Source organism: Podarcis filfolensis, assembly GCF_964270895.1.
Source record: "Podarcis filfolensis genome assembly, chromosome: 4".
Classification (NCBI taxonomy): Eukaryota; Metazoa; Chordata; class Lepidosauria; order Squamata; family Lacertidae; genus Podarcis; species Podarcis filfolensis.
The window spans coordinates 59,956,203-59,975,926 of NC_139607.1; the positions used below are offsets into that span (position 1 = coordinate 59,956,203).

The 19,724-nt window shown below is 38.0% G+C and overlaps 1 protein-coding gene and 1 long non-coding RNA gene across 6 annotated transcripts in view; one reads left to right on the top strand and one right to left on the bottom strand.

The window, feature by feature from the left end:
* The window catches only part of LOC310761622, a 140,307-nt gene extending 125,595 nt beyond the window's left edge, over positions 1-14,712 (top strand). Inside the window, exons 3-5 of one of the 2 annotated variants that reach the window (XR_014547584.1) lie at positions 7,414-7,495; positions 8,565-8,880; positions 14,585-14,663. This is a non-coding gene — a long non-coding RNA (uncharacterized lncRNA). Of the gene's footprint in view, positions 1-7,413; positions 7,496-8,564; positions 8,881-14,584 lie in introns of both variants that reach the window. The other variant, XR_014547583.1, reaches the window with a different exon arrangement.
* Positions 1-19,724, bottom strand: part of ROBO1 (roundabout guidance receptor 1) — a 573,037-nt gene that overhangs the window by 90,530 nt on the left and 462,783 nt on the right. For all 4 annotated transcript variants that reach the window (XM_083611370.1, XM_083611369.1, XM_083611372.1 and 1 more), the window contains 2 exons: positions 14,558-14,715; positions 18-138 (listed from right to left, as the gene is read on the bottom strand). In XM_083611370.1, the coding sequence (XP_083467496.1) occupies positions 18-138; positions 14,558-14,715 (279 nt within the window). The remainder of the gene's footprint in view (positions 1-17; positions 139-14,557; positions 14,716-19,724) is intronic.

Sequence of the window (19,724 nt, forward strand, 5' to 3'; positions counted from 1 at the left end):
GAAGAAGCTTTCCATACCTAAAACTGTGAGCTCTGCCACTTCACTCTCTCTTTCTCCCACCATGTTTGTTCCAACACAGACATATTTGCCAGCATCATTCTTCCTAGTATAGGTGATCATCAGCTTTCCTCCTCTGATCTAGAACAAGAAAATAATAATAATTAGCAGTAATAATAAGTCTCAAACGGTTGTGTAAGCAGAATACAATTCACACACCTACTTTTGCTTTTCTCCTGTGAGTTCATGCACCCTCTGAACAGTGTGCACAGTGTTGTACAGTTGTGCAAGATCACTCCACCCATTTTCATGTGATTTGTACTATACAACACAGCCCAAACAGTTCAGGAGAAGTATAGCATCCTGATCAATGGAAACAATAGTACCACTCTACCCTGCCTTGGTCAGACTCCACCTTCAATACTGTGTCCAGTTCTGGGTGCCACAGTTTAAGAGGTATTTTGACAATCTGAGGGCTACCATCAGCAATACTAAATAAGGGATCAGATTTTACCAAAGGATAATGATTAAATCTTTCTCATTATGAATAAAACTGCTTCAGCTAATAGTCCACAAGAAGAAACCGTAATATAATGATACAGTTCTATTTCCAAAGCCCAACTGACAATATTGTTGATGATGAAAAAGTGTATTCAGAAACGTGTTTCTGAAGAACAACAGCTACATGTTTAGCAGCCTTCTTCTAGGGTAGAGGGACAGATGTTTCAAGAGGTATCTAGCTCACTTAAAAACCTTTCTAGACTTATCCCCTATTTTCCACCAGATCATTAAACCAATGAATGTATTCCCCCCCCCCCGAATATGCTGTGTATTAAGGCCAGTTCTGTATTCAATCCACTACCTACACTCTGCAGTTACATCATCTGAGCCTACTGATTAAACAAAATATGTACAAAAACAATTTTGTTTAATTTACTCTGCAGATATTCTAACTTTGCATTCATTTGTTTTATCTACTTTAGCAACTTTTATGAAATCGGTACCGTAAAGCAGTATTTCGGCAAGCCTATGAAGAAGTAGTTGTTTCTCTGTTCCTTTTGAGCATGGCTAGGGAAACTAAGGCCGAGGAGCTGGATCCGGCCCAATCGCCTTCTAAATCTGGCCCATGGATGGTCTGGGAATCAGCATGTTTTTACATGAGTAGAATGTGTCCTTTTATTTAAAATGCATCTCTGGGTTATTTATGGGGCATAGGAATTTGTTCACTTATTTTTTTCAAAATATAGTCTGGCCCCCCACAAGGTCTGAGGGACAGTGGACCGGCCCCCTGCCGAAAAAGTTTGCTGACCCCTGCTTTTGGGCAATAACACTAATACTCCCTTTTCACCAGTATGGTATCCAACTGTGATACAATAGCTGTCAATTATGTAAATGATTGACTGTGATGACTTCCTACTTGATGAGAAGCAGGAGACAGTATTAGAATAAATCTTGTTATTCAATAATGATTTGATGTTTTAATGTTAAGTTACCAAAGTTACCAAGTACTCAAACCACACCCACACTCTTTATATGAAGCAGCCCATGAAGAGACAACTTATGTTTTTCACAATGGAACAGCTAGAAGTAGGACAAAGTTAACATAGCTGTGCTCTGAGGCTTATGAACTTAGATCACAAATGATAATAATTTAGATTGAAGACAGAAGCACATGTGGTGGAAAAAAGCAAGATTCCCATATAGCCGTGTTAGGCAGACTAATATGATCATTGGCTACAGGGAGCATGTTCACAGTGTGAAGTGCTTCACTAAAGCCGCCTACAGCTAGAAATCTATCCCAGAAAACTTGACATCTTGAGGAAGATAGGACTCTTATTATCACTGCAAGACATATGCACACAAAGATGACAGTCAGTTATTGAGATAGATGAACATGCACATATAATGTAGAATGCACTGCATACAAATGCCTTATTTTTTGCCTTCGGCACAGCTTGTTTGAGCACAGAAACAAAAAGTACCGTATGTCCTTTATCATCTAAAAAAACTAGCAGTGCAGAAATTTCAGGGAAGATCTGAGGCATGGAAAATGGATATTAAAAGTGACCCACTAATATGTTTTTTAAAAATAAGTAAAATGTATTTTCATGTCTGTGATGTCAAATACTGAACACATGCAGCATATTTAATGGAACTAGTTTAGTGATAATTTTATCCCACAAGCACAGAAAGTCACATAATCTTACTATTTTAACAAGGATAAAATCAAACTACAGTACTTACTGGTTTGGGACAACATTTTCTGCAATGTCAACAACAAACAAAGCCCCCCATAGTGTCTGCAAAATGCACCTTGTCATTTAACTCACTCTCAACTGGCTTTGCTCACTATCAGTGATATCATTTCATACCAATGTCCGATTGGCTACACAATATCTGGTGCCACCCAGTTCACTGTGTTGAAATCCTCATCATTATATCTAATCCAGACACATGCAGAGAAAAAATGCTGCTTTGGAGCCATAATGGAATACAAGGTCACTGAAAAAGATATTCACCAACATTTTTAAAAAACTTTTTGCAGAAAGTATTTCTGCACATACACATACCCTGAAACCCAAATTGAAATAGAGTATTTGGGGCAGATCTGCTTTTATATGTGTTTATATTCACACTAAATATATTACTGATCACTTATACAGATGAACACCTTAATTATTGTCCATCTTCAAGTAACAGTGACCTCATTCACACATCAAAGTAAGCAAACTATAGCTTACCAGGACTGTACAAACATGCAGCCTCCAATAGAGGAGGCTTGGCTTCTCTCCAGTCTGACTTACTCCCCAGCTGAACTAAATCCAAGTTGATTTTTTATTTTAAAGCATTTCTTAACTGCTTCATACTTTACATATTAAGTGGTGTACACTATGTACAATATAAAAACAATGTCCATTAAAACAAAACAGCAGCCTAAAATCAATTAAACAATACAAAGACAGAAAAGCAAATTAAATAGATTTAGGGTCGTCATACACCTAAATCAGGGTCCATTGTTATGCATCAGATAAAGATAAGACTGAATCATCATCATCATCATCATCATTATTATTATTATTATTATTATTATTATTATTATTATTATTATATTATTATTATTATTATTATTATTATTATTATTATTATTATTCCGCCCATCTGACTGAGTTGCGGCTTCTAACAAATTATTAAGAGAAGCATTGGTTCTCTGTGGGACTATCTCCTTCTTATCTACTCCTCAATTTATAATTTTGAAGTAAGGAAATGTGTTACAAGCCTGCAATTAATGTATTCTCAAGGAAACTGACCCTGTTAAGCTTCTGGAATTTTCTACCACTTAGGGAAATGGAATGTGCAAGACCCTAATGTCCCTCTTTGAGATACTTTAAGCTGTTAAGAACATTCATCTCCTGACTTACAGAAGCTTCATATGGAAGGTGTTATATTTTTGCTATGTGGTTCATTGAGCAATAACAGAATGCATATAAATTAGTCTTTGAAACAGTAGCTGGGTTTAAGCTAAGGAGCGACATGCTCATAGTTCTATGAAACAGAAGAGATGTGAAGTCTCTGTATTAGCAATCTTCCCTCTGTGTCTGAATATAGCTACCATTACAGAAAATGAGAAATATATAAGATGACAATGCATAGGATTATAAAATTCAGACCATAATGCACAATTATTCTTGATTCACTGCTTTATGTTTTTCCTCTGTATAATCAATAGCTGAAATCAGAAATAAAAAGTGAACTTGAATTGAACTCATTTCCCATTATTCCTTAATTTTTATGCCCTGGAAAAAGTCAAATGATTTCATGTCTCAGTTTCACAGAATTTCCCCCCACCCTCACAAGTATCACCACTATCAAGTTATCCACACTTTTCCAAGGTCAAACATTCTAACAGATGGATAATAATTAACAGCTTCAGGCTCATACAAAGATCATATTTAGCTTAAAATGACAGTATTAAAAATACAGTAAATTTTCTGGACCAAAAAAGATAGTCACGAGCCACAAATTCATGCTAAGAAGCTAAACCAATCTATCTGAATTACAAATATCACTGTTCATAAAATACTGCATTACTGTAGTTAAAGGTAACCAGCTATTCAGTTTGTTCTTATATGAACTTACCGTATACCTCAGAGAAGTGACCAGTGTGCCATGTAGCATTTTCCTGATCCTAATTGCTGTTTCCTGTCACTGCAACTTCAAAGCAGAAGCTAATTAGCTTCTCTTCCTCTTAAGCCTGATTTCCTGCTAGACAACCCTAAGGATGTTTCTGCCAAATGAAAAACGTCTTGACAAACGTCTTCTTGCATTCTACATGTGACGACATACTACATCCCCTATGTCCTACATGGCAGTATATGACAAAGTGTACCTTCTGGTCCAAAAAGGTTGGTTGCCCCAGGCTTAACACAATGAAAGTAGGGGATTTTAAAAGGCTTAACTGTGGGTGGGGTATACTAAAATCCCTCTTGTATAATCACAGAAGTATTTATTTCCTATATATTTGCTTTAATTTTTTAAAAGTTGTCTCATAGGATAATTTCCCCATTTGAGGGATGATATAGGGCTTATCGGCCAGCAGATATTTTCCCCATGTACAGATATCTGTGCAGAAGAATCTGTTACATATATGTCTGTCATCCAAGCCAATTTCCAATAATGGAAAAGGAGCTGCCAGCATCAGCATCATCTTTTTTTAATGTGCAACATCACACAGCAATTTCTGAATGGCCAAGAAAACATAATAAGTAACATCTCTTGATGCATTGGGATATTGTGCTTGAAAAACAAGCTAATATTTCCTTCATTAAAAATCTACAGAACTTCACTTGTTATCCCAATGAGAAGATGCACTTGTATTATATAGACAGACTGTAACTCAGAAGCATATGGAATAAATTGTTCTTGCAAAATCTTGTGACGCACAAAGAATTTAAGCAAAACAAACCCCTCTTTATTTCAAACAGTTCATTAGCTTAAAACATTTGGTTCTAAAAAAATGCATTTAGTTTTTATGCAAGGAAGCTAATCCTTTAACTGAAACTTATATATTCTTGAAAATTGGAATTACTAAACAAGCCTGCAGCTACAGTTTTCATGTTAAGAATTTTGAACAGTAAATATTTCCAATTACACCTAGCTATTGTCTGGATCAATATTAATAATTTAGCAGTAATTAAGATATTATGTGATGAAATAGTATCAGTTTAAAATGTGGATTGAACAAAAATTAAGATTCAGGGTAAAGGCTATATATAGTGAATTAATTCTGTTCATTAATCTGCATTCTTCACTCAAAGCCTTCTGAAGCCATCCCACTAATGTTAAATGTCTCATACAGCCTCTGCTGTACAACCAGATGACATTCTGTTATGCCTTTCTGTCTTTCATTACCTCCCTGAAAATAGCTTCCAGTTGCAAATAAAACCACTTCAGCTTGGTTACCCAAACCCTGAAACCGTATAAATTGTGACAGAAAGTATCTAGTTTTTTGCCTAGTGCTGCAAAGCAGTTTTGGAAGAAGTCCAACATCTTATATGTCGGTTCGGTGCTTTTGCACATGCTTGCTATCTGTACTTGGCACAATCCTGAGAAGAGGTAATTGCAACTCTGTTCAGCGGAGGAAACCAAAGACCTGAAACAAATATTATTTTTGAAGTTCTGTGCTTTGAATTACACTTTTCATAGGACCAGAAGTTGTATAGGAACTTCAGAAATGCAAAGCTATCCATAGCGGAATGCAAAATAAGCAAAATGTGAAATGACTAGACTGAAAGAAAATAAAATGTATCAAAGAAATCTAAACAAGGATACACTGATCATTCACATCTGTTTCCAAGCTCCACGCAACAGAACCTCTTTCCCCCTAAAATATTGTGCAACTCCCCTCCCTGCTTTGAGAGAATGCAATGAATGAAAAGTCATCATACAGATCAAGGGAGGTATTTTAAAAACAGTTTTATTATGTCCCTTGTAGTTTACAGATGCAAAAAGACACAGCTTAGCTACAAATATATCTAGATAGGTAGACTATTTTCTACCCCCATCATTCTGGAGCCCATCCACCACTCATGGAAGCTTTGAACGATTTAAAATCACAATAAAAAATTAAACAATTAAAACACATACATTACACAACACTAAAATCAGTTAAAAGCCACAGCAACAAAGATAATATGATAGACTTTAATAGTCTAAGCCAGGCTTCCTCAACCTTGGCCCTCCAGATGTTTTTGGCCTACAACTCCCATGATCCCTAGCTAGCAGGACCAGTGGTCAGGGATGATGGGAATTGTAGTCTCAAAACATCTGGAGGGCTGAGGCTGAGGAAGCCTGGTCTAAGCCTCTTAGAATATAAATGTTAGTATCTCAAACAGATTATAAATAAAAGAATGTGGTCCTTCCTATCAGCCAAGATCAGACCCTCATCGGAGATAAACAGCACAATAATACGCAGATTTATTCAGGAAGTAAGTCCTAATATGTTCAATGAAGTTTATTCCCTAGAAAGTGTGTTTAGGATAGACCACCTTAGCTTTGAAGAGTGGCCGAAATTCAAGAGGACTGGGGCAGAATTTTTGGCAAAAGATAAGCTAGTCTTAGTGGGTTGGGGGCTCCGTCAGATTAATTTTGTAAACAGGCAACAGTTACAGGTCATCCTACAACGTTTTATGAGAATGCTGCCTATTACCTTAATCACTCTTCACATAAATGCAGATGTTAATCTTAATATTTAAAATGTGGTGCTTGTGCTGTGACTTAATCCTGTGTCTTTAAAAGGGGCACAGCTTTAAATATTTTGCCACTGGCTATATACAGCCCCAATTCTGGAAGGAAACTTCTACTTCTCAAAAGCCCACAAGGTAACTACTGAAATAGATTGCCTGAGGCTGCAAAGCCATTCAGTTTAAGCAACCTCTAATGGAGAAAAAAAATTGGGGCTGCAACTTTCATCCTTCCATTAAGGTTTTCTAGCTCTTTGAGGGAAGAACTGCATGGCAGATGCTACCCTGTTCTGCTGGCCTGGACACCAGCTCTGCTCTGGGATATGACCTAGGGTGGGGGAAGAGGGCTTCCCGGGAGAGACTGCTCTTTGTCAAGCGCAAGGATGTCACTGGCAGTGGTGGAGTTTCTCCTGTTCTACATAGCCAGAATCTACATTGATAGAACTATGTATCTGCAATGTAAGAACTGTAAATTGTCTTTGAACTTGCTTTTCCCTCTTCCCTCCCACTTCCTTTTCCTCATATGTCATGTATTTAGATTGTGCGTGTCTCAGTACTGATATTTGAATGATGCTCAGAGCCTAAATGGTGGGGTATGAATGAAATGAAAAACACCAGGATTAATAGCCATTCCTCAACCCATGTCTAACAACCAAAATCATTTTCTTTCTTTTAGCAATTCAGTTTTGGAAATCCTAGACAGCACAAGTAGCTGAAGCTCAAAAGAAGTACCAGATTTCTTCTAATTTCTTTAAAAGGTACAGTCTTGTAGTCTCTCTCATTTTACTACTGTAAGTGGTCCTTGAAATTCAAAAATCTAGCAAGAATGCCCAAATATTTTCAGTTTCCAGTCTGATGGCAGTTTCGAAACAGTCGTTTTAAGTAATACATATCTGCTCCATATTTGTTCCATTTAGGACAAAAGACAACAGAAATTTGTACAGATCATTAGTAAATGTAGTTTCCCCAACTTAGCAGATTAATTCCAAATTTATTTCAAGGACAAATCATGTTACAGCATATAACTGGACAAAATAAATATTTGGTTGCATGCATTTAAGAATAGTACAGGATAACTTTTGTTGTTGACTTTCTCAAAACTTCATTTTAAAAGTCTGAAAAATTTATGGAGTTTATCTAAATATTCATACTGCAATGGTGTTCCAGCTGAATATCATTTTTAGTTGGCCAACTCACTCATACATATAATGTGATTTTCAGCTCCCATAGGCTGTGATATTACAGATACAATGAATATTTGTAAATTTTGTTTCATGAATATTCATAACAGATGTGTTCCAAATAAGGCAATAGGTTAACAGTTACTATGGATCCATGAAAAGGAAACATTACTTGTGCCCAATATTTCACAATTTATTTCATAGAATAGGGATGACAAAAATAGCTGGATACGAAGCACAATAGCAAACAGGTCTGTCAGGGTCCTATATAAGGAATAATGTGGCGGAAAAGTCCGGAACACTACTAAATATTAATCCATTTTTTAAAAATTGCCGCACCAAAGAAAGGACGCACAGAACTCCCACCTTTTAAAACACAACTATGTGAGATCTGCCTGCATTTAAATGTGATATGTAATCACATTTGGCTGTAAACACTTCAAAAATCCCAATCTCACAGAAATATGTATCTGTTCGTGTGTATCAAACATGCCATGGCAGTTAGGAACTGGATCTATTTGGAAATAGTACATACCTAATATCTGTAAATACCTAATAAAGAGTTGTTAAAACTTGTAGTTGTTCATGTATCTATGGATTCAAATTCTAATATCTATAAAAGACTCCTTACAATGAATTTGTCTAGATCCGCTCAGCTCCTCTGTGACGATCAACAACTAAACCAATGGCAAAAGGAGACACCATGATAGGTTTGCCTACAAAATTCCAATGTGGCAGTGGAAAAGATCATCTAATGACATCAATAAAGACTGTAAAAGCAGAGAGAACAGAGTTATAAGGAGATGGGAAGCACATGAAAAGGAAACTGGGAGCATCTTTGATGTGACAAAATGCAAATGTTCTACTGAAAGAGAAGATGCACAAATTTTTCCTTTGCCTGTGGAATTCAAGCATCACTCATGAATGAAGATGCTCTCACAGTCAATGTTACCAAGGAGAAGGTAAACTCATTGGAAAAGGACATGCCCTTTTTGTGGTGCCATGCTCATGGACAAAATAATCATAATAATTATGATTGAATTAAGAAGGAGTAGAAAGGACCCCCAGGATCAGCTTGTCCAACCTCCTGCAATGCAGGAATCTTAAATAGATAATACATAAAAGATGGCCATCAAATCTCTGCTTAAAAAGGAGAGTCTACCACCTCCCCACTGATGAACAGCTCTTAGTCCTGTACTTGAATTATGTGTTCTATGACCTTTCCTGCCATCGATGTCAAGCTCACTTGTCAGCAGTTACCTGCCTCTTCTCCCCCTCCCTTTTTGAAGATGGGGGCAACATTTGCCCGCCTCCAGTCCACAGGGACCACCCCTGTTCTCCAAGAATGGTCCAAGATTATAGACAGAGGCTCTGAGATTACATCTGCAAGCTCCTTTAATGCACTTGAGTGGAGCTCATCAGGCCCTGGAGATCTGAATTCATTTAAAGTAGCTAGGTGTTCCCTTACAACCTCTTTTCCTATCTTGGGCTGCAGCTCCTACTTTGCATTGATAACTCTCTTGTCACCAGGTTGGGTGCTGCTTTCTATGTGGATGTAAATTATTTGATGTTACCATCTCTCATAAGGTATAAAGCGACTCTTGGGAACTTTGCACTGCTAGCTACCTAGGGGAGACATGAGCATTTTGTTCGCCAAAGTGTGTCGAGTCTAATCCATAATAAATTATTTCAGTTTTGTCACATGATTTACAAAGAAGCTGCAGGCTCTTAGCTAGCTGAGTTAAAGTATTCTCCTTTAACATACTGGAGACAAATTTATTTGCACCCACTAAAAAACTATTGTATAGTATAATTATAGTAACTTTTTTCCTGAACGACCTGGACAAAAAGACTAAGATATCCATAAGGGGCCCAGTATGTCTGAACTCAATACAGTTAAAAACCCAAAGATGACAATGTTTACGAAAGAAAAAGAGAGAGTACACAATATAATATGCTGAGAATTTTGTGAAAATGTACCTAAAAGAAACACTGAGGGGTTAAACCTATTGCATCCAGACAAAGCCAAACTCAAAGTTTTTAATCTCCTGTTTGACCCTTCCTCTATCACAGCAATTCATCTTTCGAAGAGAAAGTAGCCTCTTTGGGATGGAGATTAATTTGGTGCTAGTTTCTTCTTTCATCTATTACACATAGATCTTTTTTGGCTGATATACATAATGACTTTTTCAATTTCTTTTACCCTTTGTCATCTAACTACTTAAGATGTTTCACTTTGAAATGAAGAAAAATAGAACTTTAAAAACTCTACAGGAAGATTGAATTGTGTCTTGGAGTAATTTACTACTGCTACCAATACGGAAACAAATAATTGCTGATTGAACAAAAACTTTGAATATCATTCTTTCCACAGTGCAATTGTACAGTAATTTTCCAGCTCATTTTCAATATTGTTTTCCCAAAGAAAATTGTGTCCATAAACTTAATTTGGCAATACATACAAAACATTTCAAATTCCTGATGTGCTATTTAGGGGATCAAGCAAAATAGAAATGGAGCTACAACTTATCTGAACCATTCAAAATCTGAGCTATACATGCAACTGAGATGAACAATTCCATGCTTTTAAAAGCCAAGAATCACAAAGATAAAAAACAAATTACTTATCAAGGTTTTCTTTTTAAATTGAGCATGATATATAAATGGCAAAGAAGTGAAGAAATGAAAAACAAGTGTTACTGCAAAAGAGGCGAAATTGGATTCACAGTATTTAACTCAGCTTCCTAGGCCAAACCCTTCATTCTTGGAAGCCAGCTGAAAGTAATCTCTTTGTATCTTGATGCTTTTAATGTATGTGTAAAGTATTTTGCTTATTATACATTTATGCACATCATTCGCTACACTTAAATGGTGCAGTTAATTAACATCTCAATTAAATGTGTTTTTAAAAGAATATAGATGTTCATGGAACATACTGCAAAATAGGATATGGTTCTTTCTAATACTGATTCTGACTCCTCGGTTTTCACATCCTTAGTTGATAAAATAGGAGACTATATTAACATGTGAGCACTGCAGTACTTAAGCTTTATAACAAGAAAGTTCCCAATTTAATTGAAGGAAAATGTTGAAGCTGCTTAAAATTTCTATATTTATTAGCACCCACTCAGATCTTATGCATGTTTTCTCATAAGTAAGTCCCACTACGTTTAGGGCTTGATCTTCTTTTGCAGTATCTCATATCCATCTTTGGATATGTCTATTCAAGTTCTCGCCATCATTATCTGCTGTTTGCTTCTTGCTTCCACAAAAGTCCTGCTGTGAGTTTTAGATCATCAGCCAATCACATAGATGATTATCCCCTTAGTCTTTTGAAATTGTAAGGTTTCCATACTAACACTGCTTTATTTAGATAAATTCTAATCTCAGATAAATTCTAATAGCGCTTACTTCCTAATAAAGTAATGTCGGATTTTAGCTCAGGTATGCCTATTCTTAACAGCTCCTTGTTGATACAAAATTGTGTCACTATTCCAGTACATTAATAAAAACCATCCTGCTTTTGTTGGGGCAGGGGAAATTAACTCACAAAGGATTAGTAAGACATTTTGCTGCCTAAGGAGAAGGACGAAATATCCCCACCCCATTCCACAGACAGAAGCTGACTGAACTGGCAGTTTAACTCAGCTTTATTGTCCACACCATAGGGTAAAACATATGCCAGACACATTTGGAAAGAGGCTGATTATATGTTTCAAATGTTTACATGGTAATGCTGGAAGTCTCTGAGCCAAAATGCTTGCAAAATGTTTCAGTGAGCTGAAATGCTTAGCTTTAAAGAAGAACAACATATTGAGGATATAATGGACCCCTGGTGGAATGAAGGGAACTGGTGTAACACTCATCTCTGAATACAAACTGTAGTAGGGGTAGGGAGCCTGTGGCCTTCTCATCATGCCTAATCATTGGGCCAGGCTGGTTGGGATTGAAGGAATCACAGAATTGTAGATTTGGAAGGGACCACAAGGACAATCTATTTCAACCCCCTGCAATGCAGAAAAATTTTCACTAATGTGGTCTCGAACCCACTACCTTAATTTTAAGAGTCTCATGCTCTACTGACTGAGCTATCTTTAGAGACATCTGGAGGACCACTCTATTGAAAAGACAGAGGCTTTGGCTAGACTCTAGATGAAATTGTTGTGGGAAACCAATGGCGGCTGCCTCCAGATGATAACTCTGGCACCTTTAGTAAATTTTAGAGATAAGGATTGATTACAGTGGTACCTCGGGTTAAGTACTTAATTCGTTCTGAAGGTCCGTTCTTAACCTGAAACTGTTCTTAACCTGAAGAACCACTTTAGTTAATGCGGCCTCCTGCTGCTGCCGCGCTGCCAGAGCGAGATTTCTGTTCTCATCCTGAAGCAAAATTCTTAACCTGAGGTAATATTTCTGGGTTAGCGGAGTCTGTAACCTGAAGCGTATGTAACCCGAGGTACCACTGTACTTAAGAAAAGGCCTCTTACTTACATAATCTCCAAGCTCATAATAGTTAGTTGATGGTCTTTGTTTTAAAATTTCAGTGTGTTATTATATATTGATACTATTGTAAACCACTTTGATTTTTTTATAATATAGCAGTACCTATTTTTATAAATAAGTAAATGTTTAGATACAGCATGCAAATTATCTCAGACATGTATCCCAATATAAATGTCAGTTTTCCAAAACAGAAGTCATATACCGTATTTTTCGCCCTATAGGACGCACTTTTCCCCTCCAAAAATGAAGGGGAAATATGTGTGCGTCCTATGGGGCGAATGCAGGCTTCAGGAAGCTATCCGCAATCCTTGGGAGCCCGGCGGGAGATCCCGCCGGGCTCCCAAGGCTTGCGGACAGCAGCCTGCAGCCCGAAACCCGAGGAGCGCAGCAGGGTGCACCCTGGGGCTTTGGGCAGCTCTCCACAAGCCTTGGGAGCCCAGCGCGACTTCCCGCCGGGCTCCCTAGGCTTGCGGATAGCAGCCTGTTCTGGGGGCTGGGGTCGGGGGAAGCTCGGGCTTCCCCCGTCCCCAGCCCCACAAGCTCCGGGAGCGATGGCAAGGTTGCGCAACCTCGCCATCGCTCCCGGACCCCCAGCCCCGAGGCTAAAAACGAAGCCAGGACAGCTAGTGGGATCCATCCTGCTCACTGTCATGGCTTCTTTGCTCTTTGGGGCTTGGGGGGGAAAATATTTTCCCCCCTTTATTCCCCCCCCAAAAAATAAGTGCGCCCTATGGGCCGGTGCGCCCTATAGGGCGAAAAATACGGTACTTGGAAGGTTCATGAGAATCGCATGAAAATCAGCCATCATACCATGAGCACTTGATGAGTTATATATGACAAGTACCCTGTGCCTAGCTCTCAAAGATGTAAGAAAGCAAACATGCCATATGTCTCCTTGTATTTAATTCTTACTGAAGAGCAGAATTATAATGCACATATCTTTTCATGCACCCAATTTATAGGAGCACCTGATTTTCTCTTATAATGAACAGTCTTGCATTAAACGACTAGAGGAAGATCTGTTCCAGTCAAATCTATTAATTAATTTCTCATCCTTTGTTCAACATGGCTGCTTTCAGCAAACTGTTAAATTGGCTATGCTTACAGCAGAATAGAGTGGGATTTAAGTTGTAGAGTTCTGAAATGGCAGAACAGATAGTGCTACTTTAGAATACGTACAAGAGAAGGGACATACTTTTTAAAATTCTCCCTTGCACAATACACTTCCTCTTGCACAGCAAGAACATGATACACATCCCTCATGATGAACTGGGTATTTCTTAGCCGACACTTTATTTTTTTAATGTTGAAAGCATTTAAAAAATGATATTTGTTCACCTTCAGTCTAAAATGATATAGCCCACTCTAGTAAATTTAATGGTCCTGCTTCTCATTACTTTTTTGCTAACTTTTCTTATCGCTTATCCATCAGTGGGCAAAACTTTTAAAAAGGCAAAAGGGTTTGTTTCATTGTAACACTGCAAAATCAAGTTCAGGAGAGCATCTTTTTTTTTTTAGTTCAAAACTCTACAGCGAGGTCAAACCCCTGCATGCTTAGTTGTTTTTTTTCCTGCAACAGAATTGCTGCAGGTATCCTATGTATCACTGTGAATAGAAAAAATTAACTACAGGACCATAATAGTTGAGCCTGTCCATAACTGGCTGCAAAGATTTAAAGGAAAAAGAAACATCCCTGTAAAGAATTAACAAATTGCATGTTTGATCTAGACTTCCAGTGAGTGTAGTTCAACTCATGTGGCACTGGAGGAAGAGATTATTTTTCTGACTTCTCCTTCCCCCACAGTACTCTGCATCCCCTGAAAACTGCTCTGATGGTGCTGGGAGATGCAGGAGGGGGAAATTGGCAAAAATTACCTCCTTCTGTTTTGTCCAAGAAGAGCTTACACTGCATTGCAGTTCACTCTATAGTCTGGATGTGACAACTATGTGTGTACTTGTTTTCTCTAGATATACTTGCAGGAACAGGGGAAATCCCCAAAATCAGAGTTCCTGCAACATCAGGTGCCTAACTGCAGATACCCTAATTATTTGTATGCATGCTCCACTTGCCCCGTTATAATGTGCACCGGCAAGTGTGAGATTCTATTTTCAGCTTTTGTTCTTTTACAAACTTACTGTAATTCTTTCATCTTTGTCATCCAGGGGGGACCCATCTTTCTTCCATGAAATCGTAGGCTCAGGATGGCCTCTTGGAGGTTGGCATTCCATCACAGCTGGTTCACCTACTGCTACCATGACATCAGAAGGGTTTTGCCTGAAGTCATCACGCAGTACTGAAAAAAGCAACGAGATAAGGGAAGTAAAATCAAAATGAGCACCAGTGATAAGGGAGCAGGATTAAACATCCAGTACTCTGAATGAGAATAATCATTTTGTTAAAGAGGGCAATGGAAGGTTGAACTACAGATACTTCCACAGCTCCTTCCTGAGGGTTTATTTCCAGGACATGAAGAAGAATACATATTTGATTGATATGCTATTATTTAAACTCCTTAAATTTATTTATTTTATTTTTTAAACATGTAAATATCACCTGTCATGTGAAACACATCAAGGCATACCAAAATAAAGACAACAAAGTAGTACAAGTATACAGTATTCTAAAAAGAAGGGAATAATGAATACTTAATAGACATATGGGGGGGGGGGGGGGGGACATACAGGGCGTGAAAGCCCCTCACAGGCTTTTCAAAATCTCAGAAAATACTGTGATGACAATAGTACAAAGAGAAATAAACCTAATTTTGCAAACTAAAGTTCATAGGGACACTATTATTTTATGTTTTATATCTTTACTGTGGCGTTTCAGCCTCTTATCTGCCTGCAGTTCCAAGATTGGATGTGAAAAGCTGACAAAGACAGACACAGACAATGTGTCACCCCAAGAGAAAAGCATGCCAGGTCACAAATGATCCTTTAGACTGCAAAGGAAAGTGGCCCCTCGCAACTTGGGACTACACTAGCGAAAAGGAAGAATTAGTATTGGAACATGTGAACTCTTTTTCAACATTCTCCAAATATCTTCTTCCTTCAGATCCACAATAAATGGAATGCACAACCAAATGCTGTATATTTTAGGTATTTTATTACTGCATTCTTTATATATATATTTATTTTAATTAAGGGGGGGAACACAATGGCAAATACAAAGCCAGCAGATAAGTTTTCTTTATATATTAAGATTTGTATTGTATTGTGAGCTTGATTTGTTGGTAAGTTGCTCTGAGTGGTTGGCACATGAGCACTAGAAGAGTGGGACAAAAAAAATTAATAAACTAAATACAAAGTGAGACAAATCTGCTGTACGTGAAGGATGGTGATTCCAAGAAGAGCATAAACCTAAAGATCTAATTCTTATATATCCAAAGTGTGTGCACGTGCGCACACACGTCCAGAGTATGTTCCACTAGTGATACAAAAAATAAAGAGGCTCTTTCTTCTCTGTTCATGATAGAGCACATGGATCCCTGGCATGATGACCATTTAAATACTCTCAACAAATAATTGAATTTACAAGATGCAAAGGTGTAAAACTCAAAAAATTTCATTGTGCTGAATTCCACATATGCTTTGTTTATGTCAGGACTTAAAAACATAGTTTTATAAGAACAGCACTCCTCAAGCTTGGGTCCCCATATGCTGGGCTACATGTCCCATCACCTCTGACCATTGGCCAAGTTAGCTGGGGATAAGGTGTTGTAATCCAACAGCTTCTGGGGATCTAAGGTTGAATAGTACTATTAGAAGGCAGGCCTAAGTGTTACCCACCATCTATGTCTGAAGAGTTTACTCTCTCAATAGTGTGTCTCTCCAAAAGCTGGCTACAAAAAAAACCTGCAAGGTGCAATGAGACTTCTGTAAAATGTACTCCTGTCAGCAGCTTGTTTTATTAGACTACAAACAAAACAAAACAAAACCCAGCAACGTAATATTTACTGCATTAAAATGTGCTCTTATATCATTTCAGAGTTGTTTGGAGTCAGGAACAGAGCTGTACGTAAGGACAGTCTTATTAAGTTAAGATTATATCAGAAGTTTAAAGTGAAGATGTATTTTGAAAGGATCTCACCATAAAGGGATTAAAAAAAAAATCTAATTAAATGTTTTTACAAATCTCAAGGGCCTTTCATGTCTGGGGAAGCTCATAAAACCTAAGATGAAAACTCCTCAAATATCTGCTTGGATTTTTATTTTTTTTAGCACCTTTGAAGCAACAAAGAATTTCAATACCAGCTTAATAAGAGCAAATTACTTGAGTAATTTTTATACTTGTTAGGATAAAGTCTATCTTACAAGTGTATTACCTTGTCTGTAAACTGAGAACATTTTACCAGTTAACCAGCCTTAAGAGGACATCAAAGGACTTGGAATGGATAGAGCAATTCCCCCTCCCCCATTTACTATTAATTATTTTGGCTCTAACATTACATAATGAAAAGTTAACAGAATGTAATCCACTAGAGATTACTCCAAGATAGCAGTCGTGGAATTATTTTTACACTGTAAAAGAGATACATAGTTTGGGATTGCCTCAGGCCCTGGCAATCGAACATAAAGCTATAAATTTAAGGATTGCTTCTATTGCTGAAAAAGCAATTTTCTTCCCTGTCCTTTATACATTGAGTCTCAAAAGTAATCTGAGCATGCATTTCCTTTTGAAAATGTATTAGTAGCATACTTCATAATCCAGTACAGTATGTTCCTTTAGTTATCCAAGGCTAAATTTTCAGCATGTGTCTCTCATTTGGTAAATGAAAAATTGTTTGGAAAGCAAGAAACTAAAATATGAAAAAACTAGTGTGCCCTGCGACAGACTATTTCAGTCTGAAGTGCTCCTGCGTAGAGCTCTAGCCAGTAAAGCCTATTTTCAGTTAAATCAGACAAATTATAGCTGAAAAAAGTAGAGATGGAGAATTTCCTTGCATTGCCAAAACAGCTAATTTCAATCCATTGGCTTCCATTGGCAAGTCTTTAAGAGGCCACCTACACTTAAGTTAAATCTGAAATGTCTGACATTTTTAAAAACAGCTCTTACTGACGGCATTGGGAGTTACCATAGCTCAATGATCCCACACCATAATAAATTATGAAGTTAGAATCAGATGTGACATTATGTAATTCACCAAAAAACATTTTAATTGTGCATTATAGTTGCTAGAATGGAAAAGAAGCAGAAATAAAAGTGCACTGAAATCAAAGGAGGAAATGCCAGCTTTTTAGGACCCAGAGATTCCCATCTATTACCTGGTGTCCAAACACAATACCTTCTAAGTTTTCTGATTTTCCAGGAACAGTCCTGGAATTACAAAAGCTATCCCAGCTTCTGATTTGATCCCAGACTATCTCTATTTCCCCTGCCAGTGCTGTCGCACGGTGGAACCTGCAGCGGTTGTGGCTACGAGGGAGCAGCCCATTGCCTCTCCATGGCCACTGCTGCTGGCCTCCTTCCTTGGCAACAGTGGCTCATAGTGGCTACTGGAGAACGGACAAGGAGCAGGAGAGGCTGCCATAAGAAGCTGATGCAATGCAAGGTGGCGTCTTATGTTGCACCTTTCTGCATCTTTTCCATGGTGAGTCATGGTGACCAGAACTGCACACAGTATTTCAGGAAACTCTGATATTCCAGATGTTGGACCCCCATTCTCATCAGTTCCAACCAGCACAACCATTGGTCAGGGATTATGGGAGTTGTGATCCAACAACACTGGGGGGTAGCATATCCTCCATCCTATTTTCACTTCCTTCCCTAATAATCCTCAGCATACACCTTCCTTCATTAGGAGCTAAACATTGGCTCAAATATTTCATTGAGCCATCCTCCACAATCACAGTATATCTTCCCGGTCAATCACTTCCACCAACATCTGCAGTCCAACAACACCTGGAAGGCCACAGGTTACTTACCCATGTCTTATAGCAGTATTCCCTTTTTGCTGGAAAGTTATCCATACCTTATTCTATATCAGTGTTTCACTTTACAAAGTGATCAAGCAAACATAAGAACATAAATCATATTACTATGCCAATTTATTGTAGCATTCCTTTCTAAAAAGACACCCTCCTTTCCTAGTTTGTTTAAATGTATTTTAGATCACTTAAAATCATGATGGGATTTGACATGAACAATTTTCTTCATTAAAATTCTAGGACACTCCCTTTACTATTCATTTTGAAAAGAAACAGAGCTCAGTGAATAACTAGGTTTCCTCAGATAAGAATGTGGCAACATCAATTTCCACTTAAAAAGGGGGAAGTGCATACAACTGGGGGGGGGGAATAGATGCCTCATTATGTCATTTAAACAGTATGGAAGCTGCAGCAATTTCCTGTATTACTCTGGAGGAGTGCCTGATACAATTCCTTCTCATGCCATAGGATAGCTGGCCACAGCTCTGACATCACAAAGGTGGCATCAGAACTGGCTCTCAGGCATTTTAAAGAGCTTTACTTATGAGGTTAGAATGGTTTGCTTACATTGCTTATACTAGTAAATTTTGGTTTGCCCTCTGACTTATTTAGGATAGTTTGAAATTACAGTAAAACATCCATTCAAGATTTAAACACCAATAATTATAAGCAACAACCTCACAAAATCCAGGCGCAGAATGCTGAGATGTACTTGACTATTAACAACCCAACCTAATATAATGTGTGTTCAAAACTGTTGGACCACAGGATCAATTCCACCCGCTGACAGATGCCATCTGGACCCCCTGCCTCCAGCCCTCTTTCCCCCCTCCCTCCCCCCTGTTTTTATAACAGCTCAGAGGCAGGGGATGAGAGTGAGAGAACAAACCTTACTGTCATACCTCAACCTCATTAGCATTCCCATGCCTTCACCAGTAGAAAGATACAAAGGAAGGTAGACAGACTGCACAATGCTAATGACATAAAGCTACATGCTGCAATCTCAATTGCAGTTCTTACTGTTCTCCCTGGAGGGAAGATGTGAAACAAGAAAAAAGAAATCCTTCTTTCACTGATCTACAGTCATTGTCAGCTAGCCAGCATCTTATTGGTCAAGTACAGCTATGTCCTATGAGGCACCAAATGCTGGTGCCCAAAAAAAGTAGCATTTCCTAACTTGTGCTTGGCTCTGCTCCCGAGTCATTGGATTATTTTCCTTACTCTGAGATCTAATATTTGGAATCAAAAGGTCCTTGCAACTTTTGATTAATTTGGCCTCAACATTCATACTTCTGGCTGTGCCATTTTCCTATCAAAATGTTTCTACCAAAGTTCTCATTATTATCACAAGCGATCACATACCACTGTATTTCTT